Source organism: Cavia porcellus, unplaced genomic scaffold, assembly GCF_034190915.1.
Source record: "Cavia porcellus strain 051 isolate PalLab524CR breed Dunkin Hartley unplaced genomic scaffold, mCavPor4.1 scaffold_7, whole genome shotgun sequence".
Taxonomy (NCBI): Eukaryota; Metazoa; Chordata; class Mammalia; order Rodentia; family Caviidae; genus Cavia; species Cavia porcellus.
This window is the reverse complement of record NW_026947490.1, coordinates 18079361-18099894: the sequence shown is the minus strand read 5'-3', so window position 1 is coordinate 18099894 and position 20534 is coordinate 18079361. Positions and strand designations below refer to the sequence as shown.

At 41.0% G+C, this 20534-nt stretch overlaps 1 protein-coding gene across 1 annotated transcript; it reads left to right on the top strand.

Moving 5' to 3' along the window:
* The first annotated feature begins 16790 nt into the window (after positions 1 to 16790).
* Positions 16791 to 20333, top strand: LOC101788050 (paired-like homeodomain transcription factor LEUTX). The gene is made up of 3 exons (XM_063252444.1): positions 16791 to 16806; positions 18850 to 19001; positions 19947 to 20333. The coding sequence occupies exons 1-3, from the start codon at positions 16791 to 16793 to the stop codon at positions 20331 to 20333; spliced, it is 555 nt and encodes a 184-aa protein (XP_063108514.1).
* Positions 20334 to 20534: the final 201 nt, after the last annotated feature.

Here is a 20534-nt window from a genome sequence, read left to right as displayed (position 1 = left end):
GCCAAGTAACTGGTCCATGATCTGTCACTTTACAATCAACCTTCAAGCCCAGATAGACTGACTGTTGTGCCACTCCTCTGTCTCATCAAGGAGACTGGGATGTGACTGTGATGGGGTCAAAGAAAGAGGAGCCAGAGTTTGACCTTTCACCTCTAATCTGTTTCTTCTCAACTTTTGACCTTGAGGCTAAAAAGCCTCAAGGTTTTCCATCATTTAAGCTGCTTAATTCTCCACTGCAGAGAAGTGTCATGACTTTCCAACCTCTCTTCAGGCACTGGACCTGGTGTCCCTGTTACTCTCTGGTTTCCAGGCAGATAGAGCATTGTTTTCACTTTTTGACTGTCAGTTCATTAACCCTCTTCCAGGCAGATTATATTTCCTACTTAGAGCAACTCCATGGACCCTATGTCCTGATCTACTCTGCCTGTTTTTCTTTTTGTTAGTGTATCAAGGCCATCTATGTTGGAGATTATAGTCAACTTTCTCTGCCACATTTCTGCTCTGCTATTTCTCTGCCATTGGTTGTCTACTTTTCTACTTCATTCCGCTGTCTGCCCCGTTCATTGAGGTCTTTCTGTCACTCTTGCAGGAATCCTGGTGGTTTTTTTGTCTCTCTAGGATGTCCTTCAGTAATTTTGTAGGGTGCATTGATGGTCACCAACTCCCACATTTCCTTTGAGTCATGGAAACATCTTGTATGTCCATTAATTTTGAGAGACAGTTTTGCAGGGCACATCCATGTGGTTTGCAGGTTATTTTCCTTCCGAGCTTGGAATACGTGGCTCCATGCTCTTTCTGCCTTGATACTTTGTGTTAAGAAGTCTTTCATGATTTTGATGAGATTTCCTTTATGTGTGTTCTGTTTGTTTTCTCTGTCTGCTTTTTAATATTCTGTTCTTGTGATCAGTTCTGGGATCTTGATTATTATATATCTGAGTGTAGATATGTTTTTGTTTTGGCTGGCTGGAGTTCTGTATGCCTCATATATCTGACTATGATTTCCTTGTCTGATGCTTTGGAAGTTTTCCTTAATTTTATCTGTGAATAGCTTTTATATTTCATTTCTCTTTACTCCTTCTTCTTTGCTCATTGTGTGAAATTTTTCGGGTACAGGTCCACGTGCTGCCTTCCAGCCTTTGTGCTCTTACTTCTTGGTTCCTTGTTATTTTTAGGAGATTTTTCTTTCCCTGATCACACAGTGCAATCCAGCTTCAACTTTTTAAAATCTGACTTCAGTGTTTGTTAAGGAAAATCGCCATCTTTCAATGGACGTTGTAGTTTCCTGATAATCTCTTTGAATCTCGTTCATGTTTTCTAGATTTTTTTTTATATTCTTCACTAAGGTTTTCACTTCTTTTTCTGGGTTCCTCCACTCTTTTTTTCCAGTAGAGCACTACTCAGCCATACAGAAGAATCACATTGAGATATTTATAAATAAATGGGAACAGCTTGAGAACATACTCGTAAGTGAAATAAATCAAACTCACTTGTGTGAATACCGAATAGTTTCCCTAGTGTAAGAAATGGGATAAATACGTAAAAGCATGTGGTGATCATGATTCCCCATTATATGGCTTTGAAGCCTTATAAAGTCATCACTCCTTAACTGAAATGGTTTTATCCTGGGCTGTTTGAGTGTATTGTCTGTGATTGTATGTACAGGCATTTTGAAGAAAACAAGACATCATAATAGCTCGTGCTGATTTCCTATCATCTTGTTTTAAAATCCCATCACACTGTTTTGCTTCTGTCTCCATCGTATCTTATTGGATTGTATTGTATGTGATAGTATAAACAAAATCTTTTATAGGCAAAGAGATAATATAGAAACTATTGTTTGTTTTGTGTTAGCTTGTTCTAAATACCATGTAATACTTGAAGCCTCTTGAATGGTTTCACACTCTCTGGATATGTTTGACGCTATAGTATATGAAGTTGTACTAAAATATTTCAAGGAAAGAAACTGTATGGTAACTACTATTAAGTCGGGCTATCTTGTGGTGAAACATTATTTTGTTTAAACTGTTCTGTTCTGAACTTGTTGATATGTTATTATGTCGTCTTTTATCTCAATCTCCCTCCTTTATTAAGTGAATTATTATTTTTAATTAAGGGAAAAATAAAACAATTAGCAGGATATATTATAGTTATAATTTTGATTTCCTGTTTTCTTTATTGAATCCCTGTATTGTTCTCACCATGCTGCTTAGACTGATTTTACTCTATTCTGTTCTGTTCGATAGTATCAACTTTGAGGGTATAGGCAACAACTTTAAGGCAATAAGATTCACTATGATGTCCATTCTTGTTTGACTATTAGGTTCTTTTGAATTCCTGTAATGTCTCCAATGTTTTTGTACTTTTTATTGGTTTTATTGGTTTTGTTTTGTACTGTTTTGTTCAATTTTCTTATACCTGATGCTATAGATAAAAATTTTATGGTAGCAAGAGTCATTATAGTAACCATTGTTGATTGCCTTGTATTCTGTTTTAAGATCATATACTATGTCCCTCATTTGTTTTGACTGATTCACTTTGTTTTGTCACAATTGGTTTTATTCTCCTCCAAAAAAGTACTAAGAACTGTGGGATCAATAAAACCCAAAATGTGAAATTGATATTGCTAAAAAGAGAGGAAAAGAAAGTCCTCTAAAGGATGCAAATGCAAGTGTGTTTAGATGTGTAAAACAGATGATCATATTACTAAGTATTTGTTGAATCACTGAACACAACAGTTTGCAGTCTCACTGAATGCCACTTTGTAGGCTTCTATTTTGTAACTTGAAGAACTATATCTAAGATTACAATATGTAATCTATTAGTGAGTGATTTCTTATGGTTTATTTTTTTTGAAATTTTGTATTACTGATACCCTTTTACTGTTTTGGTTTATCTCTGAGTAAATTTTTTTAAAAATGATGACATTGAAATATTTAGGAAAAAATGGACGCAACGAGAAACCATACTGATAAGCGAAATAAATCAAACTCACACATATAAATACCTTATAGTCTCCCGAGTTTAAGAAATTGTAACAGTACCTAAGAGTATATAGTAATCATGATTCCCATTACATTGCTCTGAAACCTTATCATGTCTCCATTCATTCATTGGAGTGGTTTTATCCTAGGTTGTTTGATTTTATTATCTGTGATAGTAGAAAGAGCTCTTTTATAGAAAAGAAGACATTAGAATCGTCAGAGTGGACTTAGAATCATCTTAGTCTGAAGTCCTACCAAGGTTTTGTTTTTCATTTGCCTTTGGTACTGTCCTGTTATATGTTATTGGATATTATGTGTGATAGTACAAACAAGTTTCCTATGGTAAATGAGATAATGTTGTAGCCATTGTTCATTTTCTAAACTTTGGTTCTGAAAGCCCTGTAATGCTTTCATTCTCTTGAATTGTTTTATATTGTTTCGTTATGCTTGGTTCTATCATATATGAAGCTATGCTCAACTATTTCAAAGAAAGAGACATTATGCTTAATCAGGGGTTGTCTTATGGTGAAATGCTGTGTTACTTGCATTGTTCTTATCTGATCTGCTTTGCAATGTCCTCATTCATCTTAACCTCTAAAATAAAAAAAAAAGTAAATGAATCCAGTGTGGAAATTTGAGAATATCCAAGCATATATCTGGCAAGTTCGAGGTGGTAAGTTTGAACCCTGCTACCAAAAACAAAACAACAGAAGAGAAAAGAACGAAGGAAAACAAAAAGAAAAGAAATTTTGATGCCCGTTTTATGCTTCCAAGCAGATATTTGGAGAGGTACACCTACCTCTAAGCAGTTCCCTTTTCCCGAATTTTCCTTCTGTAAGACCTAAATGGGAGCATTCACATTGTATTGCCCTTGGGCTATGAGCAATATCTGTGAAGCTGGAGTGTTATGCTGTGCCTAAGATCTGTCCCCTTGAGGGTTGTGGGGAGTGGGTCACGGCCACAGTTTCAGTTCCAGCTCAGAGAAGCTGGGGCCACATCCAGTGTGGGAAGTGACTTATTTGCATAGGAACTTCCATGTCCACCAAAATGCATCCAGGGCACAAAACAATGACAAGGTGGAAAATCATTGGGAAGTGAGAGAATAAATCAGTAAAGAAGATGTTAAGAAAATGAACAGAGAGACAGAGAGAAAGATCTAGGAAACAAGAGAGATGCTTAGGGGTTTATCTCAGTGTTTCTAGTTCCTGCTTGAAAAATCGCAGGTCGTCATTCAATCCACGGAACAAAAATACAAAGAGAGAGACGAGGAGGGGCGAGCGGAGAGAGAGAGGGAGAAAGAGAGACCGAGAGAGAGAGAGAGAGAGAGAGAGAGAGAGAGAGAAAGAGAGGGAGAGAGAGAGAGCGAGAGAGAGAGAGAGAGACAAAGAGAGGGAGAGGGAGAGAGAGAGAGAGAGAGAGAGAGAGAGAGAGACAGAGAGAGAGAGAGAGACAGAGAGAGAGAGAGAGAGAATATACTTGGTCATATTTGTTAAAAAATGCAATGTGGATGTGTGGCCCATGCTTGCAATCCTAGAACTCGCAGAGGTTGAGGCCACAGGTCCCCAAGTTTGAGACCAGGTTGGACATTTAGCAATTGAAAGAGACCCTAACTAAAAGTAAAAATAAAAACAGGCAGATGCTGTGCATCTCAGTGTGATGTCCCTGGCTTTCAGTCCCAGAGCCAGAAAATGAAACAGAGAAAACCAGCCTGAAGTTGCCTCAACCTGGCCTCCCAAGTGGCCACAATCCAAGCTCCTTAACTTACACTACTGGGTCCTCTGTGCAGATCTTCCAGGACAACTGTATGTAGTTTCTTTGCCAGCCAGGTTGGTTGTGGAGGGCTTTCCAGGTCCCAGGGGAGGGGGAGCAGGTCTCAGCAGCTCAGGTGCCCCTCTAGCCCACGCTGTAGGGTTTCACGCCCTCCCCTTCCAGGTCACAGATCCACAGATTTTCTCAGCATCATGTTGATTGACTCATTTGTCCCCAGTGAAAGTCTGGTACATTTTGTCTCTTTTCTGTGTACCTGATTTTCCTAAGGATTCCTCTACTATATTAGGTCAGAAATTTTTTGCTTGGGATTGGTTTTTTCCTATCTTTCTTCCTTCATTTCTTTCTTTCTTCCTTCATTTCTTCTTTCCTTCCTTCCTTCCTTCCTTCCTTCCTTCCTTTCTTTCTTTCTTTCTTTCTTTCTTCCTTTCTTTCTTCCTTTCTTTCATTTTTCTGTCTGTCTGTGTCTTTGTTTCTTTGGTTCTTGCTTTCTTTGTTTCTTTCTTTCTTTCTGTGTTTCATACACCTGTTTTTTAGTATTGTTTGAAACAGATTCTAGTTTTGTTGCTCAGGCTTGCCTTGAACTCTAGGCTATCCTCTTGCCTCAGCCTCTCATATGCTGAGATTATAGGCGTGCACGGCAACACCCTGTTACAAATCCGTTTCCAATCACCCTTCACTTTCATCACCTGGCACAACAGCAGACACAGCCTAGGTCAGTGGTGGTGACATTGGGGCACTCAGGACACAGGAGCCCTGCAAAGCTCTCTGTCCCTGGCTAGCCAAGTCACACTAGCATTGCCCCAGCAGCAGAGCATTCCAGGGTCATGCTAGTGTTAATGATTCCACATAAATAAGTGGGATTGAAACTGCAGTTGGAGACTTCGATCTTAAAAGTTCACCATCAGTGGCCTCGGTTTGGAAACAGCCAGAGTGAGCAACAGACAGAGACACACACACAGACACACACAGACAAACACACACACACACACACACACACACACACACACACACACACATAGGCACTCTCACATGGATTATGGATAAATTGGGCCTCGAATGTGTAGGGTGGATTAAGGACGGGGTGTGGCTACCTCAACACACTATTTAAGCCAGGCAACCCAAGGCTTCAGGCCGGTAAACTGAGGAGCCATAGGTGGTACAGTTGGTCGTGCCCTAACACTGTCTTGCAGCTGCCATGTCCAGGAAACCAGGTAAGTCGAGGCATTCTGGGAAGGTGGAGCTGAGGGGCTGGTAGTGGGGGAACCCTGGGAGAGATGCAAGGACTTTGTCGTGCATGAATTTTTTCTCCAGGGGCTGGGTAGAATAATCTTTGTTGCCCTCTATACATTGAAAGTTGATATGTTAGGTTTGTTGCAGATACCTGCTTGCAGGTTTGTTTATTTCCTTATAATTCTATAGTCTCTGTATTTTAAAGTTTGAAGTTGTCAAACTAATCAACATTATTGAGCATTGTATTTATAAGACTTGTTAAAACGTATATTTTTGCTTTGGAGAATCTTTGTTTCTTTGGAGTCAGGATCTCACTCTCTAGATAGGCTTGCCCTTAACTTGGTTCCATAGCCCAGCAGACCTGGAACTGACACGGATCCTTCTGCCTCAGTCTCCTAAGTGTTTGAATTAGAAGAATGGGCTACCACATACACCAATAATTTTTACTTTTGAGGCGTTTTCTTGTTGGTTTGGTTTGCTTTTGTTTTTTTCTTGTGGGATTAGGGATACAGTCCTTTTGTTGCTGTTTCTGTTTTTTTTGTTTTTTGTAGCAGGGATGGAAGTTGAATTCTTGTGTTTCGCAAAGGAGCCCTTGGGCCTCACAGCTAAATCCCTGGCCCCTTGGAGGGAGGGTCTTACTGCTTAGTCCAAGTTGGCCTTGAATTTACTGTTTTGGCCCAGGCAGGCTGGGATTACAGGTGTGCACCACCATGCACAGCTTTGCAGTACTTTTGTTGATATCATTTCCAAATCTTCTATTTTGTACCCATTTCCAAGGATACATGCCCCATCTGATTTTCTGCATTTTCAAGCCAGTCTAGATATATGTGTGCAATATATTCTAGTAATATGACACTGACAATTTAATGTTGGAGTGTTTGTTTTTGCTTTTTCTTTTGTGGTGTGGAGCGTGATCAACCTGAGGACCTCATACTTGCCAGAGGGACGCTTATGTGACTGAGCCAAACCCCTGGCCATTTATTTAATAAACGTACAGTTTATACTGCTGCTATGCTCCTTTTCCTGCTCAGTTTTACTTTTTCTGTCTCGAGCTCTAGTTTGCTCTATCTATCTCTGTCTCTGTCACTCCTTGAATACCATGTTTCAAAATTTTCAACAATGCCCTGTAAAGTTTTGCCCTCTTTCATTAGACAGGAATGGAAAAATGTTTTTGTAAAACTCTGTGGTCCTGGGGATTCAGCTCAGTGGCCCAGCACTTGCCTGGCCAGAGCGATGTTGTGATTTCGATGCCAATTCTTAAAAAATTGTAAAAATATCTATGTATTGGATCATTTGTGTTCACTGAGGGAGAATTAGGCAGCATGTTGGCAGTTTGGGTGCAGTGTGTGTGTGGATGCATGAAGGCGTGGGTTTGAGTTTGTGTGTGCCCGCTTAGCAATGTGGGAAAACAAAGTCTCTTATAAATAGAAGAGACCATGGAATATGGATTGCCATAACATTAAGTATTACTGGGTAACACGTATTAGATGTTTGAAACCATAGTATAAGCTCCCATTCTGCACATATACGGTACACTAAACTTACTTCTTTGGAAATTCACAACTTTGCAATGTCTACGATTTATGTGGCACCATTTTACCCTAGAGAGACAGAAGCAAACGATGAGGGGAGCAGGTCCCTAAGTGACGGAGCCAGTAGAGGAGAGAATCAGCATGCATTCTGCTTCTTAGCTGCTAGCCACACAGATCCCACGAAGAAATGACCAAATCAGTAGCCAGCTCTTTAGGGTCTGAAAGCACCTCTGAGTCTGAATGCTGAGTGTACCAGGGTCTCAAGTACTGCTTGAGCATTGTGAAACCCTGAGTCTACTGTCACTCTTACCCCAATGCTGTATTCTCTCCCATTAAGAAACAGGGTACCTGGAGCTAGAGAGGAATGTGGTTCCATGGGTGAACTCTTTGGGCCAAGCATGCAATTCACATTTGGGTATGATTATAACACATGCTTTTGCCCTTTCCGTGTGGATAGTGCTTTCATGCAAGTCTTTGTCTCTTCCCTCTGCAGACAAGATAGAATACAGGCGCAAGCCACGAACTGACTTTACCCCATCCCAACGCTCAGTACTGCTGAGTGCCTTTGAGAAGAACAATCATCCAGGGCACGATGTTACAAAAGAATTAGCTACAAAAATCAATGTTGATGAAACGGTGATAAAAGTAAGTACCTGAGTGTGTGTCTCTAGGTGGTACACCTGACCCAGAAAGCCACACGCTTTCAACCACCAGCATACAAGTCCCATACTTTGCCAGGTGCAGTGCGTTTGGACAGCGGTGAAATATGGCATAGTTTCACTTCACCCATGTTCACTTTTGGAGGCAGACTGAGGCTGACCCAAAAGACTTGTCTTCCTCAAGTAATAAGTGCAAGGGCCAGATTTTAACTGATCCACAGCACACTGCCTGGGACCCTTTGAATCTGGATCTGAGATCTTGCCCTTTGGGTTGTTTTCCGATTAGCAGCACACTCTTGTAATGGGCAACCTAGTGCTCAAGAATTGAGGCACTTCCTGGGGCTGGGAGTTAGTCCCTCCCAAGCCCAGGTTCTGAGTACAAATTACTTCTCATCAGGCTTCACATCTTAAAGTGGACTTCTTCTCCATACCATTCCTTAGAAGAGAAACACCAAACCCAGTGAGTCTTTATACAAACACAGCGTGGTAGATACCTAGATACTGCTCAGTCAGAACATTCAAAATCATTCTGATGTCTTCCTATCCTTTGTCAAGGTAGTGAGGGCAAAATCCATTCATGGAGCTGAAGCAACCCAAGCTCCATTCCCATTCCTTGCTCTCAGTCATTGCAATGTATTCTTGCAAAATTTGGAGCAACCACTAATGCAGAACTACACGCAGCACCCTTTGTTTAACCCTTCGGCATTTAGAGTTTGCCCCTTCCTACTCTATGCATTGCCAGTAAAACCCAATACGCCCCCCCTTTACCCTCCCGGAACCAGACCAGCACAGGATACAAAGTACTTCCCCTGTTCAGATCAGTCCACAGCAATTGGAGATCACCTTTCTGACCCAAAAACCTCACATCCTAGGGAACAGGAAAATAAAGCTTTCGGTTCATACCCATTTATTGAACTGCTTCTCTCTTCCCTGTAGATCTGGTTTAAGAACCAGCGTAGCAAACAGAAGAAAGATCAGCTAAAAATGAAGCTAGCTTCTTTGCCCAGAACATCCACACAGACCTCTTCAGAAAAGAAGGAGCAGGTCCAACAAAGTCCTGTTGCAAGTTGTTCATCGATTTCTTCCATTTCAGATGACCATGTCTGTGACTGACCAGAGAATTTGAGAAAGATATCAGTAGAAGACACGGAGCCTCTGTGTTTGGTTCATCATTCCAAAGTCAACCTGATGGAACTCAGGGACAGTACGTCGAAGATTTTGACATTGATGACACAGATAAACTTGTAGAAATGTATTATCTGCCTGAAGAAGATGATCCCAGCAGTCTAGATATATACCTCCCCCCAGGCTGCCTGTCGTGAAGCAGTGAGCATGGTGCTGATGGGCAGAGGGACTCATGACACCCACAACTTTGGACACAAGCCTACATTGTCAAGCATGTTTACCAACTGATTTCCATTTTTGCAGCATTGCTTTGAGGCCTTGTCATTTCATAGAAGGCAATAAAATAGCCATGTCACTGTCAATGTTGCCTGTTTCTGAGTGTTTTGAATTCTCCCTCCAATCTTTTCAGTACCCTGAACACTCCGCTTGGGAAGGAAATCAGCAGCATGGGGGAAATTTAGATTCCTGATTCTCCCTCACCCCTAAGTGCATTGAATATCACGTGCATGGATGCTCTCTGCATACAATGACAAACAGTTCTAGAGGGCCCCTACCAATATTGCCTGAGAAAATAGTTACATTGCAACAGGCAGGAAAGGCCTAGGCTCTCATTGAAACCAAGACACCCTTACTGTAGTGCCATCTTGCTGGGAAGGAATCTCATTCTGAAGAAAGTGCAAATCAGAGGAATTTACACTCCCGGCTCATGCTGGTTGCTGAGAGTATTTCAGATAAGTGTTCCCAGGAAAGACGCTTGTTTCCTTAAAGAGGAGTTAGCTAATCTCTGCAGAGGCAGACAGCAATAGTGAGGTATCAGGTGGAATGAAATGGCACTGCCTCCTCTGGTCCTCAGTGAAATGAAAGATGGGAGAACATGCCAGCTTTTAGGAGTGCCAAACAGGATCATTTCCGTGGTACATCTTCTGTTGGCAGAGGTGCTTGTGTGGAACAGAGTGACACTAGGGATGTGATGTAAGTTGTCTTTATGGGTAGGACATGTTCATGTATGGCCAGCATGGTTCCGTATTCGGACCTGGATTGTCCAGCTGAATGTGAATCTCATTGAGAGGATGCAGCTTCCTTAGGAGGTGGGCGTATAACCGAGATGCGTGTACGTGAGCATGACTGTTGCAGTCATACTGTACAATTTTCTTTCACAACTGTGACCACGTGTAAATGAATGCTGGAGCAGTAGCACAGCATCACTGCATAGCACCTTTAGCAGGAGCGTGTGCAGTGTACAATTCAGAGCGACCTTAGCTGAGCTGTCTATGAGCATATGAGCTGCTAGCCATACAACCTGGTGCCTTGCGTATGCTAACCATGAAGACTGTTACCGAGCACCGCTGTTGGATCTCATTTTAACAATTTCAGATGTTACAACGGTATTATTGTGTAGTAATCCAGAAAGGTGCCTTCCCTTCCAACAGGTAAGCGCTCTGAGAATTTCTAAATGTCTGTAATCAGGATTAAGTTTTTAGCTCTGTCTTACCTTCTCGCCCTGACAATATCCTATGAAGTAGGAATTTGTCATTAGTTGTTTTACATCAGAGAGAGCATCCACTGCCAAGTAACTGGTCCATGATCTGTCACTTTACAATCAACCTTCAAGCCCAGATAGACTGACTGTTGTGCCACTCCTCTGTCTCATCAAGGAGACTGGGATGTGACTGTGATGGGGTCAAAGAAAGAGGAGCCAGAGTTTGACCTTTCACCTCTAATCTGTTTCTTCTCAACTTTTGACCTTGAGGCTAAAAAGCCTCAAGGTTTTCCATCATTTAAGCTGCTTAATTCTCCACTGCAGAGAAGTGTCATGACTTTCCAACCTCTCTTCAGGCACTGGACCTGGTGTCCCTGTTACTCTCTGGTTTCCAGGCAGATAGAGCATTGTTTTCACTTTTTGACTGTCAGTTCATTAACCCTCTTCCAGGCAGATTATATTTCCTACTTAGAGCAACTCCATGGACCCTATGTCCTGATCTACTCTGCCTGTTTTTCTTTTTGTTAGTGTATCAAGGCCATCTATGTTGGAGATTATAGTCAACTTTCTCTGCCACATTTCTGCTCTGCTATTTCTCTGCCATTGGTTGTCTACTTTTCTACTTCATTCCGCTGTCTGCCCCGTTCATTGAGGTCTTTCTGTCACTCTTGCAGGAATCCTGGTGGTTTTTTTGTCTCTCTAGGATGTCCTTCAGTAATTTTGTAGGGTGCATTGATGGTCACCAACTCCCACATTTCCTTTGAGTCATGGAAACATCTTGTATGTCCATTAATTTTGAGAGACAGTTTTGCAGGGCACATCCATGTGGTTTGCAGGTTATTTTCCTTCCGAGCTTGGAATACGTGGCTCCATGCTCTTTCTGCCTTGATACTTTGTGTTAAGAAGTCTTTCATGATTTTGATGAGATTTCCTTTATGTGTGTTCTGTTTGTTTTCTCTGTCTGCTTTTTAATATTCTGTTCTTGTGATCAGTTCTGGGATCTTGATTATTATATATCTGAGTGTAGATATGTTTTTGTTTTGGCTGGCTGGAGTTCTGTATGCCTCATATATCTGACTATGATTTCCTTGTCTGATGCTTTGGAAGTTTTCCTTAATTTTATCTGTGAATAGCTTTTGTATTTCATTTCTCTTTACTCCTTCTTCTTTGCTCATTGTGTGAAATTTTTCGGGTACAGGTCCACGTGCTGCCTTCCAGCCTTTGTGCTCTTACTTCTTGGTTCCTTGTTATTTTTAGGAGATTTTTCTTTCCCTGATCACACAGTGCAATCCAGCTTCAACTTTTTAAAATCTGACTTCAGTGTTTGTTAAGGAAAATCGCCATCTTTCAATGGACGTTGTAGTTTCCTGATAATCTCTTTGAATCTCGTTCATGTTTTCTAGATTTTTTTTATATTCTTCACTAAGGTTTTCACTTCTTTTTCTGGGTTCCTCCACTCTTTTTTTCCAGTAGAGCACTACTCAGCCATACAGAAGAATCACATTGAGATATTTATAAATAAATGGGAACAGCTTGAGAACATACTCGTAAGTGAAATAAATCAAACTCACTTGTGTGAATACCGAATAGTTTCCCTAGTGTAAGAAATGGGATAAATACGTAAAAGCATGTGGTGATCATGATTCCCCATTATATGGCTTTGAAGCCTTATAAAGTCATCACTCCTTAACTGAAATGGTTTTATCCTGGGCTGTTTGAGTGTATTGTCTGTGATTGTATGTACAGGCATTTTGAAGAAAACAAGACATCATAATAGCTCGTGCTGATTTCCTATCATCTTGTTTTAAAATCCCATCACACTGTTTTGCTTCTGTCTCCATCGTATCTTATTGGATTGTATTGTATGTGATAGTATAAACAAAATCTTTTATAGGCAAAGAGATAATATAGAAACTATTGTTTGTTTTGTGTTAGCTTGTTCTAAATACCATGTAATACTTGAAGCCTCTTGAATGGTTTCACACTCTCTGGATATGTTTGACGCTATAGTATATGAAGTTGTACTAAAATATTTCAAGGAAAGAAACTGTATGGTAACTACTATTAAGTCGGGCTATCTTGTGGTGAAACATTATTTTGTTTAAACTGTTCTGTTCTGAACTTGTTGATATGTTATTATGTCGTCTTTTATCTCAATCTCCCTCCTTTATTAAGTGAATTATTATTTTTAATTAAGGGAAAAATAAAACAATTAGCAGGATATATTATAGTTATAATTTTGATTTCCTGTTTTCTTTATTGAATCCCTGTATTGTTCTCACCATGCTGCTTAGACTGATTTTACTCTATTCTGTTCTGTTCGATAGTATCAACTTTGAGGGTATAGGCAACAACTTTAAGGCAATAAGATTCACTATGATGTCCATTCTTGTTTGACTATTAGGTTCTTTTGAATTCCTGTAATGTCTCCAATGTTTTTGTACTTTTTATTGGTTTTATTGGTTTTGTTTTGTACTGTTTTGTTCAATTTTCTTATACCTGATGCTATAGATAAAAATTTTATGGTAGCAAGAGTCATTATAGTAACCATTGTTGATTGCCTTGTATTCTGTTTTAAGATCATATACTATGTCCCTCATTTGTTTTGACTGATTCACTTTGTTTTGTCACAATTGGTTTTATTCTCCTCCAAAAAAGTACTAAGAACTGTGGGATCAATAAAACCCAAAATGTGAAATTGATATTGCTAAAAAGAGAGGAAAAGAAAGTCCTCTAAAGGATGCAAATGCAAGTGTGTTTAGATGTGTAAAACAGATGATCATATTACTAAGTATTTGTTGAATCACTGAACACAACAGTTTGCAGTCTCACTGAATGCCACTTTGTAGGCTTCTATTTTGTAACTTGAAGAACTATATCTAAGATTACAATATGTAATCTATTAGTGAGTGATTTCTTATGGTTTATTTTTTTTGAAATTTTGTATTACTGATACCCTTTTACTGTTTTGGTTTATCTCTGAGTAAATTTTTTTAAAAATGATGACATTGAAATATTTAGGAAAAAATGGACGCAACGAGAAACCATACTGATAAGCGAAATAAATCAAACTCACACATATAAATACCTTATAGTCTCCCGAGTTTAAGAAATTGTAACAGTACCTAAGAGTATATAGTAATCATGATTCCCATTACATTGCTCTGAAACCTTATCATGTCTCCATTCATTCATTGGAGTGGTTTTATCCTAGGTTGTTTGATTTTATTATCTGTGATAGTAGAAAGAGCTCTTTTATAGAAAAGAAGACATTAGAATCGTCAGAGTGGACTTAGAATCATCTTAGTCTGAAGTCCTACCAAGGTTTTGTTTTTCATTTGCCTTTGGTACTGTCCTGTTATATGTTATTGGATATTATGTGTGATAGTACAAACAAGTTTCCTATGGTAAATGAGATAATGTTGTAGCCATTGTTCATTTTCTAAACTTTGGTTCTGAAAGCCCTGTAATGCTTTCATTCTCTTGAATTGTTTTATATTGTTTCGTTATGCTTGGTTCTATCATATATGAAGCTATGCTCAACTATTTCAAAGAAAGAGACATTATGCTTAATCAGGGGTTGTCTTATGGTGAAATGCTGTGTTACTTGCATTGTTCTTATCTGATCTGCTTTGCAATGTCCTCATTCATCTTAACCTCTAAAATAAAAAAAAAAGTAAATGAATCCAGTGTGGAAATTTGAGAATATCCAAGCATATATCTGGCAAGTTCGAGGTGGTAAGTTTGAACCCTGCTACCAAAAACAAAACAACAGAAGAGAAAAGAACGAAGGAAAACAAAAAGAAAAGAAATTTTGATGCCCGTTTTATGCTTCCAAGCAGATATTTGGAGAGGTACACCTACCTCTAAGCAGTTCCCTTTTCCCGAATTTTCCTTCTGTAAGACCTAAATGGGAGCATTCACATTGTATTGCCCTTGGGCTATGAGCAATATCTGTGAAGCTGGAGTGTTATGCTGTGCCTAAGATCTGTCCCCTTGAGGGTTGTGGGGAGTGGGTCACGGCCACAGTTTCAGTTCCAGCTCAGAGAAGCTGGGGCCACATCCAGTGTGGGAAGTGACTTATTTGCATAGGAACTTCCATGTCCACCAAAATGCATCCAGGGCACAAAACAATGACAAGGTGGAAAATCATTGGGAAATGAGAGAATAAATCAGTAAAGAAGATGTTAAGAAAATGAAGGAGAAAATGAACAGAGAGACAGAGAGAAAGATCTAGGAAACAAGAGAGATGCTTAGGGGTTTATCTCAGTGTTTCTAGTTCCTGCTTGAAAAATCGCAGGTCGTCATTCAATCCACGGAACAAAAATACAAAGAGAGAGACGAGGAGGGGCGAGCGGAGAGAGAGAGGGAGAAAGAGAGACCGAGAGAGAGAGAGAGAGAGAGAGAGAGAGAGCGAGAGAGAGAGAGAGAGACAAAGAGAGGAGAGAGAGAGAGAGAGAGAGAGAGAGAGAGAGAGAGAGAGAGAGAGAGAGAGACAGAGAGAGAGAGAGAGACAGAGAGAGAGAGAGAGAGAATATACTTGGTCATATTTGTTAAAAAATGCAATGTGGATGTGTGGCCCATGCTTGCAATCCTAGAACTCGCAGAGGTTGAGGCCACAGGTCCCCAAGTTTGAGACCAGGTTGGACATTTAGCAATTGAAAGAGACCCTAACTAAAAGTAAAAATAAAAACGGGCAGATGCTGTACATCTCAGTGTGATGTCCCTGGCTTTCAGTCCCAGAGCCAGAAAATGAAACAGAGAAAACCAGCCTGAAGTTGCCTCAACCTGGCCTCCCAAGTGGCCACAATCCAAGCTCCTTAACCTACACTACTGGGTCCTCTGTGCAGATCTTCCAGGACAACTGTATGTAGTTTCTTTGCCAGCCAGGTTGGTTGTGGAGGGCTTTCCAGGTCCCAGGGGAGGGGGAGCAGGTCTCAGCAGCTCAGGTGCCCCTCTAGCCCACGCTGTAGGGTTTCACGCCCTCCCCTTCCAGGTCACAGATCCACAGATTTTCTCAGCATCATGTTGATTGACTCATTTGTCCCCAGTGAAAGTCTGGTACATTTTGTCTCTTTTCTGTGTACCTGATTTTCCTAAGGATTCCTCTACTATATTAGGTCAGAAATTTTTTGCTTGGGATTGGTTTTTTCCTATCTTTCTTCCTTCATTTCTTTCTTTCTTCCTTCATTTCTTCCTTCCTTCCTTCCTTTCTTTCTTTCTTTCTTTCTTTCTTTCTTCCTTTCTTTCTTCCTTTCTTTCATGTTTCTGTCTGTCTGTGTCTTTATTTCTTTGTTTCTTGCTTTCTTTGTTTCTTTCTTTCTTTCTGTGTTTCATACACCTGTTTTTTAGTATTGTTTGAAACAGATTCTAGTTTTGTTGCTCAGGCTTGCCTTGAACTCTAGGCTATCCTCTTGCCTCAGCCTCTCATATGCTGAGATTATAGGCGTGCACGGCAACACCCTGTTACAAATCCGTTTCCAATCACCCTTCACTTTCATCACCTGGCACAACAGCAGACACAGCCTAGGTCAGTGGTGGTGACATTGGGGCACTCAGGACACAGGAGCCCTGCAAAGCTCTCTGTCCCTGGCTAGCCAAGTCACACTAGCATTGCCCCAGCAGCAGAGCATTCCAGGGTCATGCTAGTGTTAATGATTCCACATAAATAAGTGGGATTGAAACTGCAGTTGGAGACTTCGATCTTAAAAGTTCACCATCAGTGGCCTCGGTTTGGAAACAGCCAGAGTGAGCAACAGACAGAGACACACACACAGACACACACAGACAAACACACACACACACACACACACACACACACACACACACACACATAGGCACTCTCACATGAATTATGGATAAATTGGGCCTCGAATGTGTAGGGTGGATTAAGGACGGGGTGTGGCTACCTCAACACACTATTTAAGCCAGGCAACCCAAGGCTTCAGGCCGGTAAACTGAGGAGCCATAGGTGGTACAGTTGGTCGTGCCCTAACACTGTCTTGCAGCTGCCATGTCCAGGAAACCAGGTAAGTCGAGGCATTCTGGGAAGGTGGAGCTGAGGGGCTGGTAGTGGGGGAACCCTGGGAGAGATGCAAGGACTTTGTCGTGCATGAATTTTTTCTCCAGGGGCTGGGTAGAATAATCTTTGTTGCCCTCTATACATTGAAAGTTGATATGTTAGGTTTGTTGCAGATACCTGCTTGCAGGTTTGTTTATTTCCTTATAATTCTATAGTCTCTGTATTTTAAAGTTTGAAGTTGTCAAACTAATCAACATTATTGAGCATTGTATTTATAAGACTTGTTAAAACGTATATTTTTGCTTTGGAGAATCTTTGTTTCTTTGGAGTCAGGATCTCACTCTCTAGATAGGCTTGCCCTTAACTTGGTTCCATAGCCCAGCAGACCTGGAACTGACACGGATCCTTCTGCCTCAGTCTCCTAAGTGTTCGAATTAGAAGAATGGGCTACCACATATACCAATAATTTTTACTTTTGAGGCGTTTTCTTGTTGGTTTGGTTTGCTTTTGTTTTTTTCTTGTGGGATTAGGGATACAGTCCTTTTGTTGCTGTTTCTGTTTTTTTTGTTTTTTGTAGCAGGGATGGAAGTTGAATTCTTGTGTTTCGCAAAGGAGCCCTTGGGCCTCACAGCTAAATCCCTGGCCCCTTGGAGGGAGGGTCTTACTGCTTAGTCCAAGTTGGCCTTGAATTTACTGTTTTGGCCCAGGCAGGCTGGGATTACAGGTGTGCACCACCATGCACAGCTTTGCAGTACTTTTGTTGATATCATTTCCAAATCTTCTATTTTGTACCCATTTCCAAGGATACATGCCCCATCTGATTTTCTGCATTTTCAAGCCAGTCTAGATATATGTGTGCAATATATTCTAGTAATATGACACTGACAATTTAATGTTGGAGTGTTTGTTTTTGCTTTTTCTTTTGTGGTGTGGAGCGTGATCAACCTGAGGACCTCATACTTGCCAGAGGGACGCTTATGTGACTGAGCCAAACCCCTGGCCATTTATTTAATAAACGTACAGTTTATACTGCTGCTATGCTCCTTTTTCTGCTCAGTTTCCTTTTCCTGTCTCGAGCTCTATTTTGCTCTATCTATCTCTGTCTCTGTCACTCCTTGAATACCATGTTTCAAAATTTTCAACAATGCCCTGTAAAGTTTTGCCCTCTTTCATTAGACAGGAATGGAAAAATGTTTTTGTAAAACTCTGTGGTCCTGGGGATTCAGCTCAGTGGCCCAGCACTTGCCTGGCCAGAGCGATGTTGTCATTTCGATGCCAATTCTTAAAAAATTGTAAAAATATCTATGTATTGGATCATTTGTGTTCACTGAGGGAGAATTAGGCAGCATGTTGGCAGTTTGGGTGCAGTGTGTGTGTGGATGCATGAAGGCGTGGGTTTGAGTTTGTGTGTGCCCACTTAGCAATGTGAGAAAACAAAGTCTCTTATAAATAGAAGAGACCATGGAATATGGATTGCCATAACATTAAGTATTACTGGGTAACACGTATTAGATGTTTGAAACCATAGTATAAGCTCCCATTCTGCACATATACGGTACACTAAACTTACTTCTTTGGAAATTCACAACTTTGCAATGTCTACGATTTATGTGGTACCATTTTACCCTAGAGAAACAGAAGCAAACAATGAGGGGAGCAGGTCCCTAAGTGACGGAGCCAGTAGAGGAGAGAATCAGCATGCATTCTGCTTCTTAGCTGCTAGCCACACTGATCCCACGAAGAAATGACCAAATCAGTAGCCAGCTCTTTAGGGTCTGAAAGCACCTCTGAGTCTGAATGCTTAGTGTACCAGGGTCTCAAGTACTGCTTGAGCATTGTGAAACCCTGAGTCTACTGTTACTCTTACCCCAATGCTGTATTCTCTCCCATTAAGAAACTGGGTACCTGGAGCTAGAGAGGAATGTGGTTCCATGGGTGAACTCTTTGGGCCAAGCATGCAATTCACATTTGGGTATGATTATAACACATGCTTTTGCCCTTTCCGTGTGGATAGTGCTTTTATGCAAGTCTTTGTCTCTTCCCTCTGCAGACAAGATAGAATACAGGCGCAAGCCACGAACTGACTTTACCCCATCCCAACGCTCAGTACTGCTGAGTGCCTTTGAGAAGAACAATCATCCAGGGCCCGATGTTACAAAAGAATTAGCTACAAAAATCAAAGTTGATGAAACGGTGATAAAAGTAAGTACCTGAGTGTGTGTCTCTAGGTGGTACACCTGACCCAGAAAGCCACACGCTTTCAACCACCAGCATACAAGTCCCATACTTTGCCAGGTGCAGTGCGTTTGGACAGCGGTGAAATATGGCATATTTTCACATCACCCATGTTCACTTTTGGAGGCAGACTGAGGCTGACCCAAAAGACTTGTCTTCCTCAAGTAATAAGTGCAAGGGCCAGATTTTCACTGATCCACAGCACACTGCCTGGGACCCTTTGAATCTGGATCTGAGATCTTGCCGTTTGGGTTGTTTTCCGATTAGCAGCACACTCTTGTAATGGGCAACCTAGTGCTCAAGAGTTAAGGCACTTCCTGGGGCTGGGAGTTAGCCCCTCCAAAGCCCAGGTTCTGAGTACAAATTACTTCTCATCAGGCTTCACATCTTAAAGTGGACTTCTTCTCCATACCATTCCTTAGAAGAGAAACACCAAACCCAGTGAGTCTTTATACAAACACAGCGGGTAGATATCTAGATACTGCTCAGTCAGAACATTCAAAATCATTCTGATGTCTTCCTATCCTATGTCAAGTTAGTCAGGGCAAAATCCCTTCATGGAGCTGAAGCAACCCAAGCTCCATTCCCATTCCTTGCTCTCAGTCATTGCAATGTATTCTTGCAAAATTGTGAGCAACCACTAATGCAGAACTACACGCAGCACCCTTTATTTAACCCTTCTGCATTTAGAGTTTGCCCCTTCCTACTCTACGCATTGCCAGTAAAACCCAATACCCCCTTTACCCTGCGGGAACCAGAACAGCACAGGACACAAAGGACTTCCCCTGTTCAGATCAGTCCACAGCAATTGGAGATCACCTTTCTGACCCAAAAACCTCACATCCTAGGGAACAGGAAAATAAAGCTTTCGGTTCATACCCATTTATTGAACTGCTTCTCTCTTCCCTGTAGATCTGGTTTAAGAACCAGCATAGCAAACGGAAGAAAGATGAGCTAAAAACGAAGCTAGCTTCTTTGCCCGGAACATCCACACAGACCTCTTCAGAAAAGAAGGAGCAGGTCCTACAAAGTCCTGTTGCAAGTTGTTCACCGATTTCTTCGATTTCAGATGACCATGTCTATGACCGAGCAGAGCGTTTTGAGAAAGATATCAGTAGAAGACACGGAGCCTTTGTATTTGATTCGTCATTCCAAACTCAACCTGTTGAAATTCAGGGACAATACGTCGAAGATTTTGACATTGATGACACAGATAAACTTGTAGAAATGTATTATCTGCCTGGGGAAGATGATCCCAGCAGTCTAGATATATACTTCCCCCCAGGCTGCCTGCCGTGAAGCAGTGAGCATGGTGCTGATGGGCAGAGGGACTCATGACACCCACAACTTTGGACACAAGCCTACATTGTCAAGCATGGTTACCAACTGATTTCCATTTTTGCAGCATTGCTTTGAGGCCTTGTCATTTCATAGAAGGCAATAAAATAGCCATGTCACTGTCAATGTTGCCTGTTTCTCAGTGTTTTGAATTCCCCCTCC